Here is a 24157-nt window from a genome sequence, read left to right as displayed (position 1 = left end):
CCATCCTGCCCGATTTCTAGTCACCTTTAATTTCCACTGTGGAAAGAGCTGAGAAATCCCTGCCATTGCAATGAGGTATTTTCTGTATGTGTGTCAGCAGGGGAGGAGGAAGGCTTGGCAGGCCCCAGAGTATATAGCAGTGTTTAAGTTCATACAGGATTGCATCTCTTGGGCTTTTAGTTGTCAGCCACCTGCGATGAGAGTGCTCCAGCCCTGTAACAAGCTCCTGAAAAATTCTGACAGCTGGAGCAAGCTTCACATCAGGCAGCTGGCTGATGGATTGGTCCTGCTATAACAGCCTCTTGCCAAGGCAGCAGGTTGTTGAGGGATAGTTGAAACAAGCTGTAATGTATCTGCTTTTCCTCAGAAAACACTTTCTGTTTTGAGTGAGCTAGGTGAGGGAATTGGAATCAGAGAGATTTTTTTTTCAGGTGTTCCTGGAGTTGCCCTTGGCCTCTTTTCTTACTGGCAAATGTTGACTTATCTCAGGCTGCGGTTGATCTGGTGCCTTTGCAAATAAAAAGAGACTGTCCACTGTAGAGGGGCAAAGCAGTGAGAGGGAAGTGACTGAGTAGGTGCCATGTACAGTTTGTCTAACCTCTTGCCTTCTGCTAGGAGCTCCTGCTAAACCTAGCATCCCATTTTCCTTGATGTAACAAGGCCAGTACAGGTCTATATGAACAGTGGGGGAGTAATTCTGATTGTCTTTTGCACACAAGACACACCACCCTGGAACTGAATGTACAGTATGTTTCCAATTTTGCATATTAGAGTAAAATGTCATAAGAAAGAGAGAGAACTTTAAATCATGAAAAGAAATCAAAAAACCTCAAAATATGTTTGTAGGTAGGCAGGCCTGTAAATCCTTTGGTTATTAGTTGGTGTGTCTGCCATGGAAATCCATGTCAAATCTTTGACCATTTTTAATGATGCAGGATCAGATTTGCAAATGGAATGTGAGAGCACTAAATCTAGGAACTTGAGCATTTGATTTTATGTTTGTGTCTGGGTGGTCCAAATCATTGTGACTTTTTGCAAACCCCATGCAGGTGCCCCAGCTGAAGAGGTTATTTTTCTGTGAAATGTCATACCTGTCTGAGATACACAGAAAACTGTAGAGTTTGTATTTTTCAGTTATTTTTTTAAAAAAGCGGAAAAAGGAAGTGGCTTTATAATTTCTCATTTCTAAACAGAAGACTTCAGGATTAGGTCTGTCCTGGTTCTGTGAGGGCTGGTAGTGGGATGGGGATCTCCTTCAGCAGCCCAAGGAAGTGAGTAGAGCTGGGACAGGATTAGCCCTGACAGGCAAGGGGCTGGCAGGGCTAGAGCTGGTGTGAGCATTACAGGTAGTGATATGTATCACATGTTTGACCTCTAGCTGGATTTTGGGTAAAATTCCACATTATTTATAGTGTGTTAATTCTTAGTAGCTATTTAGACAATGGTTTCATTTTTCTGTGAGAATTATTACTAGCTCAGTATTTTTTCTGTGGATTTTTTCCCCCAGTATGTTTGACATGCTCCCTTCTTACATCCATATCTCTGATCCGTATGACAAAGTTGCAGGTTGTCAGTCTACTTTTAATGGCAAGCCCTGAAATCTCTTGAGTCAGTTTTTCAAACTTTGATGCTTCTTTGAGGAGGAAACAATGAGAAATATGATGGCATCCCAATCCTGTCTTTATGAGACAAACAACTGATCCTTGGTTTATGTCTCCAGTGTCTTTGACTATAGTAATACTGTTATGCTCAGAAGAAACTTGATTTAACAAGAATACTAACAAATCCATAATTTAAACTATTTAAAAATACCTATTCTGCTACAAGTTTCTCTTGGAGTTTTTTGTTGTTTTTGTTTTGTTGGGTTTTTTGTTTTGTTTTTTTCCTGAGACACCTTAGTTGCCATCTTCAGGATATTTATGAAACTTGAGCATTTTTTCAGTACTAAAGTGATTTTGTGGAAAACTAAAATTCATAGAACTGATTATTAAAAGATTATATCCTAATTGTGTTAAGTGAAACCTGACCTGGGAAATCTGAAGCTGTCTGCCAAGCTTGCTTGTTGCTTTTAGTCATTCCTGCCTGATGTTGCTCATCAATGCCTACATATCAGTCTCCCTTTAATGAAAGACTCAGAGTGTGGCGATCTGTAGATAATAGAGCTGCATCAAATACAGCACAACCTTGTCTTTCCTTGCTCACCACAGCTGCTTTCCAGCACGATCTGTCCTGATGTCAGGAGGCAAAGGTTGGACCTGCTGCTGCATTTCTCGGAGCTGAAGGTGACAGGGCATCATCCTTCTTGCTGAGGACTGTGGTGCTGGCCAAAGCCTCTTAGTATCTGCTCTTGGCCTCACAGGATGGGATGGCTGGGGAGAAGGAATGGGGTGGTACTGAATAATTGGTGAGGATGTGGCACTGGTGGGAAGACAAGAGAGGCTTGTCACCACAGCCCTGCACTAGCTGGGAATGGACTTCTGGTTTCTACTTCCCCAGGTCATTTGCTGCCTGGCTGAGTGGTGTGGAGGCTCTGCTGCAGCAAGGACTGGGTTGCCAAGGGAGGAGAAGCCCGTAGCCTTTACTGCAAGGACTAGAAAAAAAAATGTTTCTATTCTGTCTTCAAGCTCATACCTTTTGAAAAACCTAGAGGTTGACCATGTACATGTACATGTTCCTCATCTCTCCAAAAAGGGTTTACCTTAGGGTCCCATTTTAGGTGCTTCAGTCACCTCTGCTGTGGTGCCTCTTTCTGTTAGTGGCAGTGGATTTTGATTGCCCTTTTCCCTCACCTGATGGAGTAGGGTGTAATTCTGGAAACACAGCTTCAGTGTGTAAGGGTCATTAATTTTGTTCAAGTTATTATATTGGTATTGCCAAGTCTTGCTTTCCCTTAAACAACCACTTAGGGTTCCAAATACTGAGGAAATTGAATATTATTTTGATTCATTTTTATTTACTTTCTAGTTTGGGGCATTTGAAGTCTCAGAGCATTGTCTTTTGCAGTATGGCTATATATATATTTTTTTTAATATAAAGAATCATATAATATCCTGAATTGGAAGGGACCCACAAAGATCATCAAAGATCAGCTCCTGGCTCTGCACAGGACAACCCAAAAAATAACACCATCTGCCTGAAACTGTTGTCCAAATGCTTCTTGTATTCTGTCAGGCTTGGTTCTGTGACCACCTCCTTGGGGAGCCTGTTCCTGTGCCCAACCACCCTCTGGGTGAAAAATCTTTCCTCATATCCAACCTAAACCTCCCCTGACACAACTTCAGGCCATTCCCTTGGGTCCTGTCACAGATGACCACAAAGAAAAGAGATCAGTGCCTGTGCCTCCTCTTCCCTTCATGAGGAAGTTGTAACTGCAATGAGGTCTCCCCTCAGTCTCCTCTTCTCCAGACTGAACAGACCAAGTGCCCTCAGCTGCTCCTCATATGGCTTTCCCCTCAAGGCCCTTCACCATCTTCTTGCTCTCCTTTGGACACTCTCTAATAGCTTCAATCTTTTTGATGTTGTCCTGCTCAAAACAGTGTGTATCATTAGTGAAACTGGAGCATCTAAGCCAATATCCTTACAAATGACCTTGGTAACTGCTCTCTCAAATGGAAACTTGTTTACCCTCTTGTTTCTGATGGAAGTAAGAAGTTCCTCTGATGTGGATTTGTTACTGACATCAATATTAATGAAAAAGAGAAGGGTTTGGAGGGAGTATCTCAAATGTTCCTTTAAAATCTAATCAGGATTATTTTATTCTTGCTCCATCAAAAGAACTTACGACTCTACCTTAGGATATGATTAACATTTTTTGTTTTAAACAAAATGAGCAAGCCAGTTCTCATCAATTGGTTTATACAATGAGATTCAGTATTTACACCAGTGCACTTTTTTTTAAAGGCAAACCAGAAAATTCTGCCTCAAAGTTTTAGTGGCTGGAGTCTCTCTTGTACTACCATCATGGCTCTTCCTGCCATAGCTCTAATGCTATCACTGCTGTCAAAAGGCAAATCTGGTTTAAAACTTGGATATTAGGCCTGCCATAAGACTTGCCCTTTCCACTTTCACCTCCAGGCTGTCCATTGCAGGAGCTGTGACACATCACAGTGTGCGGATGCAGTCACGGGCTGAAAGTTTCTACATCAATCTGGAGGTACTTTTCAGTTTTGAATATGAACTAAAAGCCTTCAATTATTTTAGATCACAGAAGAATTTTGTTTCTGATAGACAGCATCTTTTACAAACAAAAATACTGAGATAAATTGTGGGAAGCAGTAATTTCTCAGCACAAAGCAACTTTGTAAATTGCCTGATTTTCCCCAGATTCTACCCAAGAATCTACCTAATTAGATAAGAACAACCCCGGCTGTCACACATCTTCACAGCTGCAGAGGAGATACAAAATTTAGTTGCACATCCCTATTCTGAAGTTCAAATCCCTTCCGTATGGGACAAAAAGCAATCTGTTTTAATGAAAACACCAATGACCCTTAACAGCTCCGCACTAAATGACTACAACATACAGCTTCATTAGAGCTCAGTACTTACATGAGAGCGTGAGTCAGACTGCATCACATAATTAATGAAAATGCAGAGGCTAAAAAGTAACCTGAAGTATATTTAAATACTGTTACGATCACAACCCACTTTTTAAATTGAGGTGGTGAAATGATGGTGCTTATGCTGTGCAATCTCAGCGCTTGATCACTTCATGCATTCACCACAGTCTCTGTTCCTGCTCTACCTCCAGAGAAAGGGAAGAGGGAGTGAATACTTCACACCAGCAGGAGGTTGAACAGCTTCTCTTGACTGTGTAGCTGCTGCCCGTTTCTCTCTCCCCATTATGGCTGGAGGGTATTTTTGTGGCAGCTCAGTGAAGGGAAAAGTGGGAAACCATTTGCAGATGCTGCAAGGCAGAAAGCAGCAAGGCTGCCTGGGCTAGTAGAGCCAGTGAGAGGCAGCTGAGGAGAGCACATGCATTTCTCTGGCCAAGCAGTGATCCAGCTGCTGCATGCTCTGCGAAACTCAAGGGAAACAGCTGGGAAAGGCAGCATTCCTGTGGAATGTGCTAGTGCGTGTCTAGTTACCAGCATATCTCCCGTTGCCACCCACACAGCCAGAAAGGAACCAAGACCTGACTGTCAGTAATTCGGGTGGCCTATACCTCAAATTTACAAGGAGATTTTGATATCTGTCACAAGAGAAGAGGAGGAGTCTCAGAAATGTCATCCAGACCCCCACAAAAATCCTAAAATATGGTCCCAAGCAAAAGTATAAGGAGCAGACAACTGGCAGGAGGGCTCTTCCCCACCTGCAGCTGCTCTTCAGTTTATGGGTGTTTGACCTCCCCAAAAAGGCCAAAACCAGCATGGGGGTGAGCTAGACATGAGCGGTGTGAGGAAAGAAGAGCCATCTGCCTGTGCCCAAATCACACTAGGAGAACAGTGAAACCCCTGAGCTGCTTTACCCTTAACCTGGGCACAGCAACCCAAAGCAGGAACCAAGCCAGAGTTTTGGACCACTCCAAAGTGAGCAAAGGCAAGCACATGCTCAGAGCACAGAATCATGGTATCTTAGACAGCAGGGGAGGCACAGCAAGACAAAAAGGTCCAGGGGACTGGAAAACCAGAAGATGCAAGAGAGCCCTCAGCTCTGAGGTAAGTTGAAGTGAACTTGATGCGCCTGAAGTTATAAATTCGGTGATCAAATGCTTGTTTTTTCTTAAAAATAGTAACAAACAAACAAACAAAAGAAATCAAGATCAGCAATTACAGAAAATATGCATTTTGAACATATGTGAAGGATATTGAGCAGGATCTTGAACTAGGGAAGAGGCAGGAGATTGAGAGACAGAGGACCTGCTTATGAAATCAAAAGTAACTTATTTCTACACTTTAAGTGCTTTCAAAACAAACAGAAAAAGTAGAGGCAGGGACACTATCAATGGAGTCCCATCTCTGAAGACAGCCAGGCCTCTTGCATTAGCCATCACATATCGGTGATGTCTTTACCTCTGAGATAATATGGGATATTCTCAGAAGACACGCTTATATTTTGCTGTAATGCATTTTAAGAGAGGCAAAGACACAGCAACATTTCAGTATTTTAATTTAAAAGACAGAGCAGAAATCTTGACAACAGTTGCAAATGTATTACCAGTCACCTTTGTCCACAAAACTGAACGTACAATGCACAGTACAAAAATATTCTCAGCAGGAAACATTGCTTTGTCTAAAATTGGGCAGAACTTAACATACTGCAGTGCCATTTACTGCTACTACGGTTCATGTCTAGCAGAATAAACAAATTGTTAGCAACAGATTTTAAGCAGAACAAAGGCAGAACAAGGGATATGTGACATTCCGTAATTGCTGCAACAAAGGATTATGCTTGGCTTTAGGCAAACCTCAAGGATAGTTCTGTATTCTCAGAAATATACACTGAGCAGTCAGGAGCAGCAGCACACAGTCTTACATATGTTATTGCCACAAAACAGAATTGCTGAAAGAACTAATCTAAATAAAAGGCCAAGATGCAGCAAGGGCGAGGTTCAACCTAAAAACACCTAAAAAAAGCAAGTTGAGATTCAGTTTCCAGTGTCAGTGTCAATATACATGGTATAACTGACACTATTATTAACACTTATTAAACAGCATTTGCACATATAAAACCACAGGTAGGAAATTCACAGGACAAAGTGGTAAGGTTCTGCTAGCATGCTTCTTAGCACCTTCTGCTGAGCTATGGTGAAGGGCATCACTGCAAATAAAATTCTGCATCCTATTTTGGAATTTACCACATGTTCTACCACCATTTCTCTAGAATTCTCCAATGTTAACAACTCTGTGTATAAAAACTAAATAAATAAAAATCTATTTTTTAAATTACTTAAAAGGTTTTATAAAGTGCATGAACAGCTTTCAGGAGATGTTTATTTTTGTCACTGTGGCAAAGTGCTGTAAATCAATACCGTGTTGGAGAAATAAAATTTCAGTCTTAACTTCATATGGATGAGAATAAATGGGGCTAGCACGTCACTTCTGCTTGGTGCCTCCTTCCAGATACCAGAGATTAGTGTTCACGTAGAACCTTCTGGTCAGGGCTGCTGAACTGAAGGGAGGGGTGAAGGGAAGAGAGATCCTTGCAAAGATTCAGGTACAACCCTTACTATCTTGTGTGAGAATCCACAAACTAGACAGAGGTGTAAAGAGATCCAAGCAGCCTTTCTCTTCAATGACTCTACAGCACAAACTACAAACTCGACATGCCTAAAGCTGGGCAATGTGCATACCCCCGAAGAAGCCAAAATTATGTCAGACTAAATGCAAGCCTCCTGTTACCTCTCCTTGTCAATTAATACCAATGAATGCTCAAAGGCTTCTCTATTGTTATAGTTGAGTTGTTATTTTGCAGAATACAGCTTAGGTTAATTGCACTTAGCGGGGCTTAACCAGTGAGAAAAATCAAGGATTAATATATAAAAATGCTTCTTTCATGCTACCTTAGCATAATCTGCACTGGAAAAGGCACAGAAGAATAAGTTTCCAGTCTAATGCACCATGATCAAAACATGTTCACCATCCCAATGCCTTCCCTCCTAAACCACGGGCCAAAGCACCCAGCTGAGAAAGAAAGATGAGAATGTGGCATCTAACAGGCACCCAAGGAAACCAATGGCACTTGGACTAGCACAGGAAGAGGGCAACAGTGTCTCTCAGACTCTTCACAGCTTTCCTCCCACCTTCACTCAACTATAACATGATGGAGGTGGAGGAGTTGAGGAGGCCATTTCAAACCTGTTTTACCTTGGTTTTGGTATCTAAACTCACAGGAACATCAATGTTTAGAAGCCTAAAGTCCCCCTATAGCTGATAAACTCAGTAGAGAGACCTCTAGAGAGGACTGGATACCAAAATCTGATGGCAGAGCATGGAGACCCCTCAACATCAACTCTTTCTGATAGATACTGACACTGTCTGTAGATGTATTTATTGGCCCCACTTGAACTTTTGCAATAAAAGTTTTGTTCTTTAAAGGGTTCAACCCTCCAAATCTCATCATGCAAGCAGGAAAAAACTATAATGAAAGCTTTGTAGTCACCTTGCTAAAAAATTATGTATAAAAGTAAAATGTGGTTTGCAACACATTTTCTAAAACCATGGAGCAGATTTCTTCTCTCCACTGCAGATTCAGTTATTCAGGTCTGTGTAGAAAAAGACTTCAGCAACATAAGCTCTGCTGTATCTATTTACTCAGGGCAGGAGTTTATGAATCAATGTTAAAATTGTGGCTATTTCCACCTAAAAATCAGCCTTGAATAAACTATTCATAAACCTTCAATACCATAAACATAGATAGAAAAGGAAGGCTTTAGTCTAATTCCTGTCTTTCTGTCATTTTGTTCAGCCTGGTAGTACACAGAACATGATGACGCATAATTATAGACAATTAATTCAAATGTCCTGGAAACAAGAAATCACATCTGCAGTTAATCATCTTGTGCTTTTTCCAAACCATAAACCATTTTTATAGAAGGAGAGAACAAAGATACAAGCGACATAATTAAATGTGACATTTTCCATAAATCAGACGCTTCCTACGAATGTGCTGATAACCTCACAGAACAGCAAAACTTTCCAAATTGCTCCAGTGTTTGTATGATGCTCATCATCTCTCCCAAGATATGATGGGTGTGACATTATTATATGCTGCCATACTGCAGCACTGTCAGTGCTAAACCAGGAGGTATTTTCACTGTATTACTCCGTATCCCATAAATGGCAAACACCAGCGCCTTGGCCAAAGTTACTTCCCAGGTGAAGTTGTTCCTTTCATATGCTGAACTACAGTTGCTCCCCTGCAGTCTATTTATAGCTCAGTCTGTAATTCCAACCATGGGTTCAGAGTGACATTTTGGCTCTTTGGAAAGAAAAGGCAGAACTTAAAGCCTATGGATGCACTGGGTGACACTTCCCACATGAGACCATTCATCACCAACTCTACCATAGCACCAGAACAGGCAGAAGTTGAAGCAGTAAAGTATAAGTTTTTTTCGCTCAAAGCAAGACTTGATTTAGCTAAAATGTTCATGCTTAGAAGGTTAGGAAGTACTATTCAAAAATTAGACAAACTCTTGTACTCCATGTAAGAGTAAATTCAGTTCAAAATTATTTTTAGGTTTTCAATTTGGCAAATGAGAAAGTGTCCAGTTTGAGGTCCAGCTCTGAGGTGGTTTGTGTTCTTCTAATTTTTTCCATTTTCACCATCAAAATGAAACAAGAGCAAACCATCCAACAGTCCTGCGTTCCTCTACAACTCTAGCTGGAATTTTACCTCAAAGAATAATTTTCTTTAGATTCAACAAGATTTATCTGTTTGAGTCAACAATCTAGTAAAAGAAAAAAAAATAACAAGTTTGTGCCTACATGTCAATATGATATTATTCTCAAAATAAATGTAGGTTTAGTACAAACAACCACGACAACTTAGAACAACTGTGTTAAAGGTAGAGGTAGTTCAGGTGCTAAAAGTCAGGTTGGGTTTCACTTTTGAAAATACTGATAAAAAAAATCTAATACTTAAATATAGACTATTATGATAAGAAAAAGGTCATACAATTTTATGTGCTTCATATTTGTGCTCTAATTTATCAGTTCACAGCATCTGTGGCACAGAATTGTAGAATCATTGATCTGTTTAGGTTAGGAAAATGAAAAGCCGGGTAAAGCAGACTAGACTTGCTTCACTGCCCACTTTGAGCCAAACTTCAGAAGAAAATTAGGAATAGTTAAAGAAGGAAAATAAAGTCAGTTTTCTTGAGTAACTACTGACTTTTGGCTCCCAATCTGAGCTTCGCTAAGACAATTTAATTTTTAAAGATGACTCAGTAGTGTCTGAAAACTCTGAGTCTCCAACTGGACAAGCAGTACCTCCAATGGCTTTTAAAAGTAATATCACAATTTTAAAAGAAAATATTCATAATGAAATAAAATAATTTTATTCACACAATTAAGTATTTTTTTATCCAATAATATTAGGATTTTAAAAGACTGGATGTGAACTTCCCGGCAGTTTCCAGCCAGTCAAACAAAAAACAGTATAAAATACCTAAAAAAAAATTAATTCAGCTCTAAATACATGTACATAATCATATAGCTACAGATGTCAAAATTTCTTGCTGTAGTTACTTAGCTATCAGTTTTATTCTGTTGTTCAATCCAGATTTCTTGCAACTTCTGGATTGTGCAGAATATTAGTATCTCTCAAGTTAGGTCTTAATCGTCTTTTTCTTCACAGAAATATTTGAATACTGACATTTTGATCTACAGGGAATGGCACATTTTTGACACTTTGGGGTTTTTTTCCAGTAATCTACATATGTTCCCATGTATCTCAGTTTATTTCCTTAGTATTAATACTATATTTCCAAAAAGAAAACATTGGAAGAAAGTGGTAAAAAAGGGAAGAAAAATTACAGATTAATTTAACAGTACAAATAGAAAGCTGTGTTATAACACTGGAAAATTCAGAAGAAATGTTGTTCATTCAGTTTCCTGATCTGCTTTTGTCTTATACCCTGAGGAATCCCGTGCCATGCAATTATATCGTTATCCAATCTTGCAATGTGCTTCTTTGAGAAAATATTATAATCCTGTCTCATCATGGTAGAAGTAGCCCACAACAACTATTGAAAACATCATGCTCTTCAGAAATGGCCTGTGTAGGTTCCCATAGGATGAGGGCTCTAAATAGGTGGAAAATCACTTTTGGAAACCAAATGGCAAAATTATTGTTGAACAATTGTCACAGTTAATAAGATTAACATTTGAACTGCTCAAGACTCACTCATCATTATATCCACTGTTGACTCACAGAAGGACACTCAGGAGAAAAAAAAATCCTATTCTGGTTAATAATTAATGTGCATGGGCACATCTGAGTGGGATCCCAGACCCTTTAGAGAAAATTCTTGTTTTGCAAATCATTTTAGCATGTGCTTCAATCTCGTTATTTTAATATATGATCTGTTGAATCAAATTTTAGCTAATTATGTCCAAACCTGATTTGTGTCTCATCTCAGCAACATAGCAGATGTGGATGGGCAAGTGGACATATTCCCTCTGTTCAATGACATCAGAAGATCTTGCTAGAGCTATCAACTGAATGAAAACACAGTAATGTCATGTAGTTCTGGAAACTGTTTGAGGATTTTTTATGATTTATTTTCATTGGAGGCTCTTTGATTACATTCAACCAAGTCTGCCTTTTATACAGTGCATTAAAATATCCCCAAGAAGGCCGGGACACCAGCACTGCGCACCAGCTCACCTGCTGCCTATGTCTAGTGTGCAACACACTGCATTGGCCCTCCTTGGTTGGCTACTTGGCCCAAAGTGCACTTCAGCACAGCCCAACAAGAAAGCATGATAAAGAAATGCTGTTTGTTACCCTTCACCTCATTATGGCTTCTTAACTTTCAAATACCACAGCACAGACTCACCCTGAGTCTTCTTGCACTGTGTCACTGCTGCCTTCTGGGCCATCTCTGACCCAGGAGGAGATATGTAAACCAGGTGTTACTTACTAAATGACCACACAGGATTTGATTACTCTGAGCAGCCCCCAAGAAGTGTTCATCAGCTGCACACCAGTCAACAGAAGGGACAGAGAAAGCCAGACTGGTCTCTGTACAAGGTCCATTACTCACTGGCTTCAGAAGAAATATAAATTTCACAGGAAGCCTGGGCGAAAAGTGTGTGCATGAAGGTGCAGAATGCATTAAAATCTCACTCAGAGCCTTAATACCCAAGGCAAAGAGTATACAACCTTTCCCCATGTTCAAATGGGCAAAGTGGCAAGAGCCTGAACATCACTGAAGTCAGGAGTGCCTGTGGTACCCCTCAGCAGTTAATGTCTCTCAGAGTCTGCATTTTCCCATGCTGGATCTCAGCATTAATATCCCCTCCACTGGAGCTCCTGGACTGTCAATCATCTTCTGCCAGAGGTGCTGCTCTTCCCCTTGAGAGTCCATCCAGTCAACCTCCTTGCCGTTGCTTACACCTGACAATTATAAAAACATGAGGCATTTTGCCACATTAGGAAGCCGTTACTTAATATTGCAGCTCATTTGCTACAACAGTGCACAAGAAATGTCAAGCTCTTTACACCACCACCTGTACAGAGAGCTCCTGAAAAGCAACAGTTTGTCATAAAACTCCTTTGTGGCACTTGAACAGAGGCACATAAACCTCCCTACTCTATACCACAAGTAACTTTTTCCTAACAGAGGAGGAATGGTTTCACACCTCTTTCAGGTCATCAGCAGCAGAAAAGCTGCTGCTGGAAAAAGTAGTTTCCTCCTTCTCACTGGGATGCTAAGAAACACTTGAGGGTATTGGCAATTCTTCTAGACTGTGCAGAAGTGCAACTGGGCACACAGTTTTTGTGTGTCACTCAATGGAGGAAATAACTACATTATCTACAGATTACATGTCACATTCTCTCCCTTTTCAATTTCCCCAAGTTCCCATGTACTTTCCAAACACTCTGTAGCATTTCTGTCCTTCATATACATGAATTACATGGGGTAAACAAGGAGAAGAGCAGAATAAAAAAAGCAATCATGAGTCAGATGGGATCTTACCATTTCCAGTGCCCAAGCGGACACCTCCTAGAAAAACGTTACTGGAAAGTGACTCCTTGTCCCACACAGTCAATTCTAGGCAGACATTATGTATATCCCTTGAATTCAAGCCACTGAAAGTGAAGATATGATTCCACTGGGGGTTAACACTCTTTTTTACTATAGGAGTTTTGTGTTTTGTGGCTTTGCTGTCATCTGGAAGCAGATATCTGTGAGACACAGAAAAGGGAAACTGCATATGTAAGTATGTCCAGTGTCCCTCTCAAAGCAGAGAAGAAGACTTCCAGAAAGAAATGACTGATAAGGAACTTCAAGTTGGCATCATAAACTTGAGTTGCCTAAAGCTCCACTGAGCACAGAAACACAAATGCTGTAAAGTCTGACAAACTCTTCACATTTTACTTGTAGTGGAGAGTTCATTTAGTGAAACCAAAAGAATTTAATACTCTAGTTGAAAAATCAGAAGTCTCTACATATTTTCATAGTCTGTACCTTCATCTTTGTCAGCAAAGCTGATGGAATAACTATGTGGTTGTACATAAATACTAAAGGGTCAAATATACAAAAAAATTCTCACTAGACCTCGATCAAGATTCCTGTGTCAGCTTTAACTTGACCATAAAGTTGAGCTAATTTGCTGCAGTGGGTTAACTCTAGGCTTCCCTATGTCAAATTACCTTAATCTGTAATTAGACCACTGCAAAACATCAACTGGTTTATGGCAACTTGATTATGCATTTGGCCATGACACATGATAGATCAATAGTCCAATGAAAACAGAGTCTTGTTCATGGTACTGAGGAACCCATGTCAGCATGTCAGTGGAAGTGTTTTCTTTTACCAAAAATTGTATTTTATAACATTGAGTACATCAGCACACTGAATGCTTATGCTTGACTGGTTCTGTTTCTTGATTGAGTGGTATTCAAATGTTTTTGTATTTAACCACTGGGACAATTCATCTCTCTCAGCTCCCGTTCCACAGCATCCTTCTCTTCAGCATACAATTTCAAGGCACCAGTTGTTTTTCAGGACTGACACTCCACACACACATATACAGATATATTGAAGAAAATTGGGTCAGCCAAAATATGATTCAGTGTGGCCATTAAAAATACATGGAGAAAAAAAAGCCACAAACCCTTTCACAAAAGTGTCAGATGTGCCTCCTGATTTCACTGCTGTTAAATTCTTTGCTTCTTTGATGAGGACTTCCAATATACCTCCAGATGGCACAGGAGAATCTCCTTTTTTCCCTTTTTTAAAGGCCTTCTTTCCTACATATGGAACAAAGTTGCAGCATCACCATCAGAAATTATATATACACTGTAAGACTGATTTGGAAATGTAAATTGTCTTGGCCAGATATTTGAAAATAATTTACTGCAATGGGATTAAAGCATTACTTATGGGGAGATTCTGATTCTCCATGGGTAGAGAAACTAGTCAGGCAGAGGCAGAACAGTCACTCTGTATTTGATAAAGAATTTAACCCTGTAACTAACTAGTCCTTGCAGGACACAACAACGTGCCCAATCTGAAATCCTGTGAGAGAAGATAAGTGTTTGTGGATTACTCTGCTGAACACAAAGGACTCGTGCCCTGTAAATCCTACCCGCTTTTCAGAATCCACTTCCACTGCTGATATTAAGGCAGCCCTGGACCAAAAGGCAAGCTATAAAACCTCTGTCCCAAAGCTTAAATCCACAAATCAAATGTATCTTTTGTGTAAGCTCCTCAGGGACCACATGAAGTGCACTGCTCACTGACACGCTACTACTTTCAAACAGCCGCAGAAGGACATATGTACTTGCTGCAGATTCTACTGCTTATCAGCAGGGATCATACACACTGATTCAGGCTGAAACATCAGTGAAACAGAGCAGGAGTGATGCTAAAAGGGACTAATTAAAAAAAATGTAGACAGCATATCTGGACTCAGAAAATAACAAATAGTTTTTAAGAGAGAAACCTTGAGAAAACCTTACTGCTAGCAGAGATAATGTCATCTGTTAAAAAAAAGGAAAAGAAATAAATCTGATATATCTATCATAACTAAATTCTAACAAGAAATACTGTCACAAAGACACTGATATATACCTGTGTCTGGTATATCCATGTACATTGATGTACTACCTGGTGATTGCTTTCACTTCAAAGGATTGCTGTTCCTCATGCTACTACAATGCCAACAGTTACTATTTTCACCTGTTCATTGCTGATGAATATAATGGCTTACCCCAAAGAACTTAAATAATATTTTACAGGACTAAATTACAGCAGTAATACAGTAAGACTGAGCAGAGGAAAAACAGTATGAAAAAAAGAGTGAAATTGAGGAGATACCTTAAGAAGAATTATGCATGAAGAACTAAATGAAGTTTATTACTTTGATCAGCTAAACACTGTGTATAACTATCTGAACTAAGAACTCATAGCCTATGATGCAGACTTTTTTTTTCTCTGTGGCTTCCCTCAATCATATTATCTAATGTCTGGATTTTTTTGAATTAGGTCAAAGCCATGCATCAGCCCTTGACTGCACACTTCCCTTCCCTTCTCTCTCCTGAAGAGAAGAGGCTGAATCAGGAGAAACATACTCATGGTTCAAAATTTCTGCAGATAAAGACAATTAACATATTTAAGTATGATTTCAATCTTCACTAGTACCTTTACCTTGCCTCAGTTGAGGATTTTTAATACTCAGAGGGAAGTTATCAAATCATAATGTTGCCATTAGTGTTTGTTTTACCTTGGAACTGCCCTAGAGGAAGCATTATATTTGTGTCTGGGGGAATGTAACGCAAAACAACTGTCAGTTCTCCTTTATATTGAAGTCCAAAATCTGTCACAACCTCCACCTGAAGAGAAAACAAACAAACAAACCAGAAATCCAGCTAAGGTTACTCATTCACATTTCTCCTTTTGATTTTAATTTTCTTGTACTCATATAGTGTTTGAAATACTTCTTAAACATACAAGACATACCAGCCCACTTTCAGATAATTAAACATTTCAGGTTGAAAGCAATCAAATTTTAGAAAACTTTCTGAGATAGAGAATGCAAGCACTCAGAAAAATAAACCCATGTGGCATTAGACACTGTTCAGTGAACATACAGAGGAGTTACCTAGCATGAATAAGTAAAGCATACCAACAGCAAAAAAAAACCCTAAAACTTATTTCTGAGTATATAAACTGTAGCTGATTTAAGCTGAAAAATAGCCCTTATTTCCCCCAGTCAAGATTTTAAACTGCACTTAGTTTCATGTATTTCAGACTCCTGAGTCACTCTTGGAATAGATATGTTGATAACAAAGGTCAGGGAGAGCAAACCACAGCTTGGAAACAGAAAAATTTCTTGAAAACTACTGTTCTTAATACCCTATTCCTTTTCTACACAGCTACTATTTCTGCATTTCTCCATCTTCTTGCTTTATAAATGTTTGAATCTTGCCCAGGAAAAATGCATTCAGTGCTTTTCAGACCATCCTTGTTAAAATAACATTGGACCTTCCCTGGTAGTGTGCTGAACTTCCATTCACATTGTAAGAAGTTGGAAACTACACTTTAAAACAATAGATGTAACACAGAGAGCTGCCCATAGCAGGGTGGTTGGAACCAGCTGACCTGGTCATTTCCAACCCACTTCTATGATCTGGTTTCTGTACATGCTTCAGTGCTCAGGTTTAGGTACAAATAAATCTTCTTGATCTCCTTACAGGGACAAAACACATGTGCAAACGGAGAGGATCCTCCAGAAATGCAAGACACACACCAAGGCACCACAAAAGACTAAAACACTGTTTATAAATGAATGTCTGATCTGTGACTATTTCTCTGAAATACATTGAGGTTTTTTCCTGACTCTCCAGCAAGGTCAAAATTCTATTAGCAAGAAAAACAACCCCCCCACCAGAAGTACATACATTGACATGCTCAGAGTCAGCATTGCCTTCACATCCCAGAGTCCAGGCTGAGACACTAACTATGTTCAGTGGGGCTAAGGCTGCACCCAAGGATGGGACAGGGAACAAAGCAATTTTAGTGATAACAACATGGCCCCTTTGTGACATTGAAGCAATTTTACAGCAACACAGGCATTGCTGCACTGAGAAACACAGTCCCATCACACCAGTGTCCAGTGTCAGCTGCTACAGCAAAGGATAAAAGAAAAGCTGTAGTAAATGGCTGTGGAATAATTTGCACATCTACATTTTGCCAGTCAGGCAGCTTACATATGGTCTAAATTAAGTAAGTTTGGGACTGAATTTCCCATGAAAGTAAGAAGGATTTTTTTTCCTGTTCTACTAGTAGACAAACAATGGTATAAGTTCTAACATCAGAAAAAAATTGTCAACCTCTGCCCCAAACCCACATATCACATGACTCTAGACTCTGTCCCCTCTTCAACCACAGAACTATTTTCTCTCCATTTTCTGATTTAACCACACTCCTTTTGAAAACAAATCTCTCAATGCTCTCAGAAGAAACATGTCTCAAAGTCTCCAACCTTTCCTCTAAAGGAGCTAAATGATTCATGACAGAACAAATAAAGCACTGTAATAAAACCCAGGAAATGTTTCACTGCCATTACTCCATTCCTGTCTCTATCAGGCAGTTCATGTAGAACAGCATGCCACTTGCATGTATTTTAACCTGTGCTTTTTTTTTCTTAATTGAAAATGCAGTAATTTATTTTTTTTAATTATTATCCTCGCTAATCAAAAACCCTAGCGGTGCTTTAAGTTTAGAAACATTGTTTCTAACAACTTAGGAGACAGACAGGACTAATTCTGTGTTTGCTTTCTTTGGAAAAAATGAAGTATTTTAAAAACCTTTTTAATGAGTTTTAAAATAATCAGACAACACCTTCCAGTTGGAATTGCTGAAATGCTCAGCACTTCATTACTTTTTCTCCTGAGCAGGAGAGCTTCATAACTACTTTTTTTTTCAGTTTGCTTTGTTGTTTTGGGTTTTTTTCCCTGTTAGGATTAAAAGAAACCACCTGTACCCACACAAATGACAAAGACACTGCTGCATAAGAAACTCTGTTTCAGGCCATACAAAGTGCAAGCAGAGTAATGTGTGAGTTGTTGTTGTAGACAGGTGGGTACAAGGTAAGAGCTACACCTGACACCAACCAGAGCTGTGACAGAGGTGGAGTAGCCATTTCTTCTGCTTCGAGAGCAGGTCCAAGAAAAAGTGACTTACATGAAGCAAGCTTGTGACAAGAGGACTGTGTAATCTTGGCCTGAACAAAGTGCTGGATGAAACACATTTGCCATCAGTAACCAATTTCTGCTCCTGGCCTTACCTGGTCTTGACCATGAAGGAAGAGCTGGTGGTCAGCCCCATAAAGTAAACTGAACTAGGACCTTGCCATTTACACAGAATGAGGTGTGTAAGTGTTTAAAGAAAAGATTAATTTCCATATATATCTTCTGGCAAATTATTTACTAAAATATAAATTTCTGACAGTTGGAATGTAAGCCTCACAAAGGGGTATACCTGGACACTAATTACACAGCAACTGGATCCACCTCCCACCCGAGAGAAAGGCACCGATCAAACACATTCTCCTGAAACCCCAAATGTAACACTATTTCCTTAAATGCAATGAATACAGAACAAACAAGTCATTGAGTCAATCTTGGCTACATTTGTTTTACACCTTATATTTTTCCGCAACAAGAAAAATACAGTTTCTGAAATGGCAGAATTCCTGGGTATTATGGCTACTGCAGGAGCAAGTAAGGCAGAAGCCTTTAATCCTCCAGTTTACAGTAGTTCTTCAAGTCTTTTCCAGAAATAAATACTTTTCCCAAAGCAGGTGGTGCTCCAGAGACAGAAGTCACTCTGTGCTTCACTAACTACAGTGCAAGGCCTGTTTCACAGACCAGCTGATTTGCTGCCTGAGAGGCCTTATCGTGTACCTTTCTAGCTAGGGTGAATAAAGGGATTCAGAAGTCATTTTGTCACAGCTCAAAGGTGTAAAGCACTTCACACTGAAAAAAAAAAAAGTCTGTTTCTTTAATAAACTCTTAAGGGTTGGGTAGAGAGAGTGGTAGGAAAGTCCTTTGTTTTATGTGCTATTTAAAAAAAATATATTTATTATGTAATTTTTCTATTGCATTTTATTACATGATGAAGTTATGGTTTATTTAAAAGCTTTTTTTTTTGTTATTGCTTTTAAGTAGCCAATCACATGTGAAGCTTTCCTGGAGACTTTAAAACTAGTAAGCTTTCACTAAATAAAAAACAAAAGTTTTTTATTTATTGTCTTATTAGGCACTTATAAAGTCCTGCTTTATAAACAATTCCAAAGGAAAAAAATAACTGTCACTAAATTTGCTTCACAGCACTCTCACCAGCCCTGGAAAGCCTTACCTTGGGCTGGAGCACAAACCACTCATCACCCTGACTTTCGAAGTTCCAGGAATCAAATGGAATTTCTACATCCCCAAGGAAGCTGTTGCGTCCGAATCTGTCATAATGCCAGACAGAAAGCTGCAAGGTCCTGGTTTCCAGCTGTGTGTGACTGATGACATACTACCAATAGAAAAAGAGAAAAAAAACCCTCTCAGAATAAGCAGAAATAATAGTTTCCACTAAGCCTTTAACAACTCCATCTCAGTTTCACAGAGCCCACAGCAGCTAACGAAGCATGAAAGAGGGATTTGTTTTCTGTGCAAACATGATGGATCTAGCCAGAAAACTCGTTAATGAGAAATCTCTTTTCTTTGCTGTGTGCATGCAGGGGTAACTTATGTTACTATCACAATTGTGGTGCTTTTTTTCTGTATTATTTACTAGGTATTTATGACTGTGAAGTAAATTATGATGCTTAAAACTATGATTCTGTTAATTCCTAACCAGATTGTGTAAAAGAAGCAGATCAACATCAAAGTTTAGTACTTAAGAAGAAACTCCACAAGTCCTTTCCTCCCTAAAGAGTGTCTGCCAAACACTGCTTAAGCAAAAGCACCCTCTCCTTTCCAGTTTTATCTTTGTAACTTATGAAAAATTGTTCTGCAAACACATACAAGTGCATCTGCAAGGCATGCACTGAGCACATCAGTCTTAGTAACTGTTGTTGGCTTTGAAAGCTATTAAAAACCTCATCTGAAAAAAACATTATAGTCTAGCAAATATACAGAAAATTGTAAACATCTGGAATTCTAGCTCTGCACACTTGGCTTTTAGCAAAAAGCCCATTAATTCCCTGAAATTCACTCTTCTTATAGTGTTGGCTGAAGAGACCCAGATGCCTTATTTTTGCGTCAGGAGCAGTATCTGGACATGGACAGATGCTCTCCGAAAGCTGAAACAGTCAAGTCAGTTGCCTATTAATATATAGATTTGTCTACAATGCTTAATCATAAATATCAAAAGTTCCCTGGTGAGAAGCAACATGTTCTGAAACAATGGAGTAAAAGTCAAAGAGAGATGAACAGATGCAGCTCTTGCTTACCTACCCACAATTCAAGCAAGCGGTTTTTGCTACAATTTCTATTTTTGAGAAGCTCCTAGGTCCTATCCTCACCCAGTTCCCCACAAGCAAACGTCTTTGGTGCTATATTACTTACTAAGTAAAGTCTAATATCCTTTTGTTTCCAGTTCAAGCAAGTCTTAAATTTTCCATATATCATTTAAAAACAAGGCTATAAAAGAGACTCTCCCTTGGCAAGCAGTCTGGTCAGACCAAGTGTGTGTGCTTGCAAAATGGTTTTGTAGCCAGGTTAAGCCAAGTATACCACCCAGGGAACATCTATTTGTCTCCATTATAAGAAACTTATTTAAAACAGAACTGAAATTATAAAACAAAAAAGTGTTTCAGGAGAAGCTAAAAAGAGCTTCTGGCCTTGTGACAGCCAGCTGCATAACTCTCTTCAGACAGGCAAGGGAATCATCAGGAGCTTTGAGGTCCTGTTCCCAGACAGGCAGTGAACTCTGCCATTCCCACCTGTACCACAGAGCCAAGGAGGTGAATAAGCAGCTTGTGAGGAGGCTCAGAGTAGTTCACCTTCTGTAGCAGACCACAGGCAAAAGGCAAGGAAAGAGAGCACCTGGGCATTGTGCTCCATCAGTTTTCAAGGATGTAATCCATCTTTATCTTTTACAACACAGAATGAACTTTTCCAGTAGAAGGCAAGTAGTGAAACAGGTGTTGGCATTTCCTTACTGCAAAATGTTATTTTCTCTTCAAACTCAGATGTGAAATTTTTAAGCTAGCTTTACTTCAGCATCAGGCATACAAAATCTTTAAGGTGCTTTTAACAACTCTAAGCTCAGGTTAGATGGGAACATCAACACTTTTGAAAGAGATCTGTGGAAACTAATAGACATTTTACCTGTAAATGGAAGAACCAAACAAAACCACTTTGTTAATGCTGAAAGCCAGAAATTGCAGCTTATAGGTTTATTAAGTACTTTTGCTTAGACACCTTCCCTTTTGAGGCTTCTCTTCTGGATTTTAATCCCCATATGGGAGGACATATAGAAAATACCTTTGAGCACAAGTGAAACATCCATCACAGCCTGAGAGAGAGACTGTTCTCACCTTCAGCATCTCATTAAATTCTGGATTGGTGCTGTTACTTTTAATTTTGGTCTTGCGCTTACTTTGGCGGGACTTATCAGGCAGAAGGTACGCCTTGACATATCTGCAGAGCAAGCAGTAAATTAGTAGCAAGGAATAAAAAATTACCAGTTTGAGAAAGGACCTGCCCCTGCTGCATCAGCAACACATATAAGGAAATTAATTTTTTCAGTATAAACAGTATAAATGTGCAGCAGAGAATATGCAAAATATGGAAAGGTGTGGTCTTTACCTATAAACATAGCAATGTTAGTCAGATAGGACCAGAATAACAAAAGGAAGAGCTAAATTCATGTACTTATCCTCAGAAATGCGATGAGCTCTCCTAACACTGTCCCTTTCACAGCATACAATTACTGACTGGTCACATATGACAAAGCACACAGTGAAAATACAAGAAAATTAACAAATTCATAACGTAAATGCTATAGAATTACTCATTTTTAGAGGCACTAATTATTACTTTCTTACAAGAGAATTCACATATTATATTTAAAACTATAATAAGAATCTGAGAAAACATGTTACTTGCAAAATACGTCTATGGATGCATAAAAGCAATGTTATCTCTATCCCTTCCTCCCTCCATCACTCCTCTCATGTATTTTTGTTTCAATTTTAGAATTAAAACAAAACAAAACAAACAAAAAACCCCCACGCTGCCTCCTTCTTCATGCTGCCCTAAGAAGCATGTAGAAAATGCACTTCCCCCAGGAAACCTAAACCATCCATTCCCTAAATGCTGGGTGGTAACAACTGGATTCTGTGACACCCCTAGTAGAGTCTAAAGAAATTTTTCTCTGTGCTTACGGATCTGTCCTTTGCTTCTTCTCATCTCCAATGGCCAGATTTCTGCAACACTTCACCAGGATGTTGAGGGCACCTGTTTTGTAGATGTAGTTGATATTGAGAAGGATTTCACCGCTGACCTTCACGTTGCCATAGTCACCAGTTTCACTGTATACACTCAGCATGCTGTTAATGCTGGTCTGGAAGGGGAGGGAATAAGGTCTTAGAGGTTGAAACACATTACTCTTTTCCAGAATCTGCTTTCTTCATAAAGCTACAGCTTTACGATGTTATCACACTTGTTAGGACTTGCTATGAAAACAGATATATCATAGAAATACCAAAATTTGATGTAAAAGGGAATAAAAACTACAGTAAATAACAGTTTAAATCTCTAGATATGATATTTTTACATATGGGACTCAAATCTATTTATAAACATGACTAAATATTAATTACCACCTTTTAAAAAATGTATGAACCAAAGAACAGACAGGCTATGTAAATTGTAAGCTCACAAGTTCCAAGCAGAAAAAAAAACCAACCCCTCTCTGACTCAGCTGGTCACCTAATTTTTACTGAGTCTCATAAGACCACTGGTGACAGAACTCTTAGAAAAATTTACAAGGATGTTCCCATGTTTGTTTAAAGGGAACCCCAGTTCTCATTAGCAATTCTGAAAGAATGAGTGAAATACCAAACCCACCATTACTGCAATTTTTGTAAAGCCAAAAAAGTTAAGCAATAATCCCACAAAAATTTCCACTGCAACATAATTTATCACCCCTCAATCCCTTTCTCTTCACACTTATAAGATGTAGAGTGTTGCCATGAAGAATTAATTTTCCAAAAGTTTACAATTAGGAAAGAAGTGAGTATTTTTTAAAGAAAATCAGACCAATATGCACACTGCCAGAACAAAAAGCATTTGAGAAATCTGATGCACATTTTCTTTCGAATTATTGAGCAAGATTGCTCAAAACCATAGATAAACCATCTAAATTCTAACACATAGGAACCTTGCAAAACACAGGTAACAGTCTTCAACAAAAAGGGAGAAAAGAGAGGCAAAACCTTAGAAGTTAAGCAGAGGATTCAGGAGAACTCACAGTATCACCATCTGTTTCAGGCACATTTAAATATGTCCACTTTCTGTCAGAGCCTTCTGGGGAGTTCTTTAAAGAAGTCAGTGCAAAAAGATCAAGAGAAAAGAGCATTAGATTGCAGCAATAAGAAAGAATAAGTGCAGTGAGAAATCATTACCTAGATAGACAGGTAAAGGAAGTTTGTAGTGCAAAGCCATAGTGAGAAAGGAAGAAAAAGGATGTCACCAAACCAGAGAAATGCTGTGTTTTCCATATGCTTCTAGTATTGAAGGATGTGTGGTTCAGAGTAATTAAATAGAGAAGAAGCATCCTCGGTATGAAAATAAACAAGTTATATTTTAGACTACCAACTCAGCAGATTTGGATTCATATTAGATGATATTTGGATTTGTTCTCATTTATATGTGCATGAAGTCAATCCTCCCTGGAGCTAGTAAAAAGCTAAGCATTCCTATATTTGCAGACTCTGCCTTTGTAAGAAATTGCAGTTTCTCTGTGGAGTTCATAAGCATAGATGACAAATGTAAAAAAATGTTGAAACGTCACTCTCAAGGAAAAGTACAGTAATTAGTTATTATTGGGGGAAATATTTTCCCTCCTCTACTTTCTAGAGCAGGAACTAGAAATCTCACCAAGGACCTCAAGGGAAAGTATATCTTTATCTACCTCCTTCCTTACCAGCCTCAGGGAAGAGCATAGTCAAGGGAAAGAGCCACACAGAAAGAATTTGTCTGTGGGAAACCCCAGCTCTGCAAACATTTTGGCAAAGAACCCTGCAGCACAGAAGGCTGGAGGGATAAACAGTTCTATGTCAGTGTAGTAAACAACAACAGACATGAAAAAACATTATTTACATAAGCAATAATTACCCATAAAGATAACTTCATACACCATGTAGGAATAATGAACAGCAAAACAAGGGTGGTTTTAATGACTTCTTTATCCCTAATTAAAAATAATTTTAAAAAATAAAAAAGTAAAATGCTTTTTCTTTTATTCCTTTTAATAATTGGCTAA

General features: G+C 39.1%; 1 protein-coding gene across 1 annotated transcript in view; it reads right to left on the bottom strand.

Annotated features, from left to right (window-relative positions):
• Nucleotides 1-6097: 6097 nt before the first annotated feature.
• Nucleotides 6098-24157, bottom strand: part of LOC139676433 (synaptotagmin-like protein 5) — an 80087-nt gene continuing 62027 nt past the window's right edge. Inside the window, exons 9-16 of the mRNA XM_071565413.1 lie at nucleotides 23144-23209; nucleotides 22056-22234; nucleotides 21207-21309; nucleotides 19034-19195; nucleotides 15396-15504; nucleotides 13785-13920; nucleotides 12644-12852; nucleotides 6098-12060 (exon numbers count right to left, since the gene is read on the bottom strand). Coding sequence (XP_071421514.1) covers nucleotides 11918-12060; nucleotides 12644-12852; nucleotides 13785-13920; nucleotides 15396-15504; nucleotides 19034-19195; nucleotides 21207-21309; nucleotides 22056-22234; nucleotides 23144-23209 — 1107 coding nt within the window. The 3' untranslated portion in view covers nucleotides 6098-11917. The remainder of the gene's footprint in view (nucleotides 12061-12643; nucleotides 12853-13784; nucleotides 13921-15395; nucleotides 15505-19033; nucleotides 19196-21206; nucleotides 21310-22055; nucleotides 22235-23143; nucleotides 23210-24157) is intronic.

Source organism: Pithys albifrons, chromosome 1 (assembly GCF_047495875.1).
Source record: "Pithys albifrons albifrons isolate INPA30051 chromosome 1, PitAlb_v1, whole genome shotgun sequence".
In the NCBI taxonomy this organism is placed as follows: Eukaryota; Metazoa; Chordata; class Aves; order Passeriformes; family Thamnophilidae; genus Pithys; species Pithys albifrons.
The sequence above is the reverse complement of the archived record's forward strand: the minus strand, read 5'-3'. Positions and strand labels throughout refer to the sequence as shown.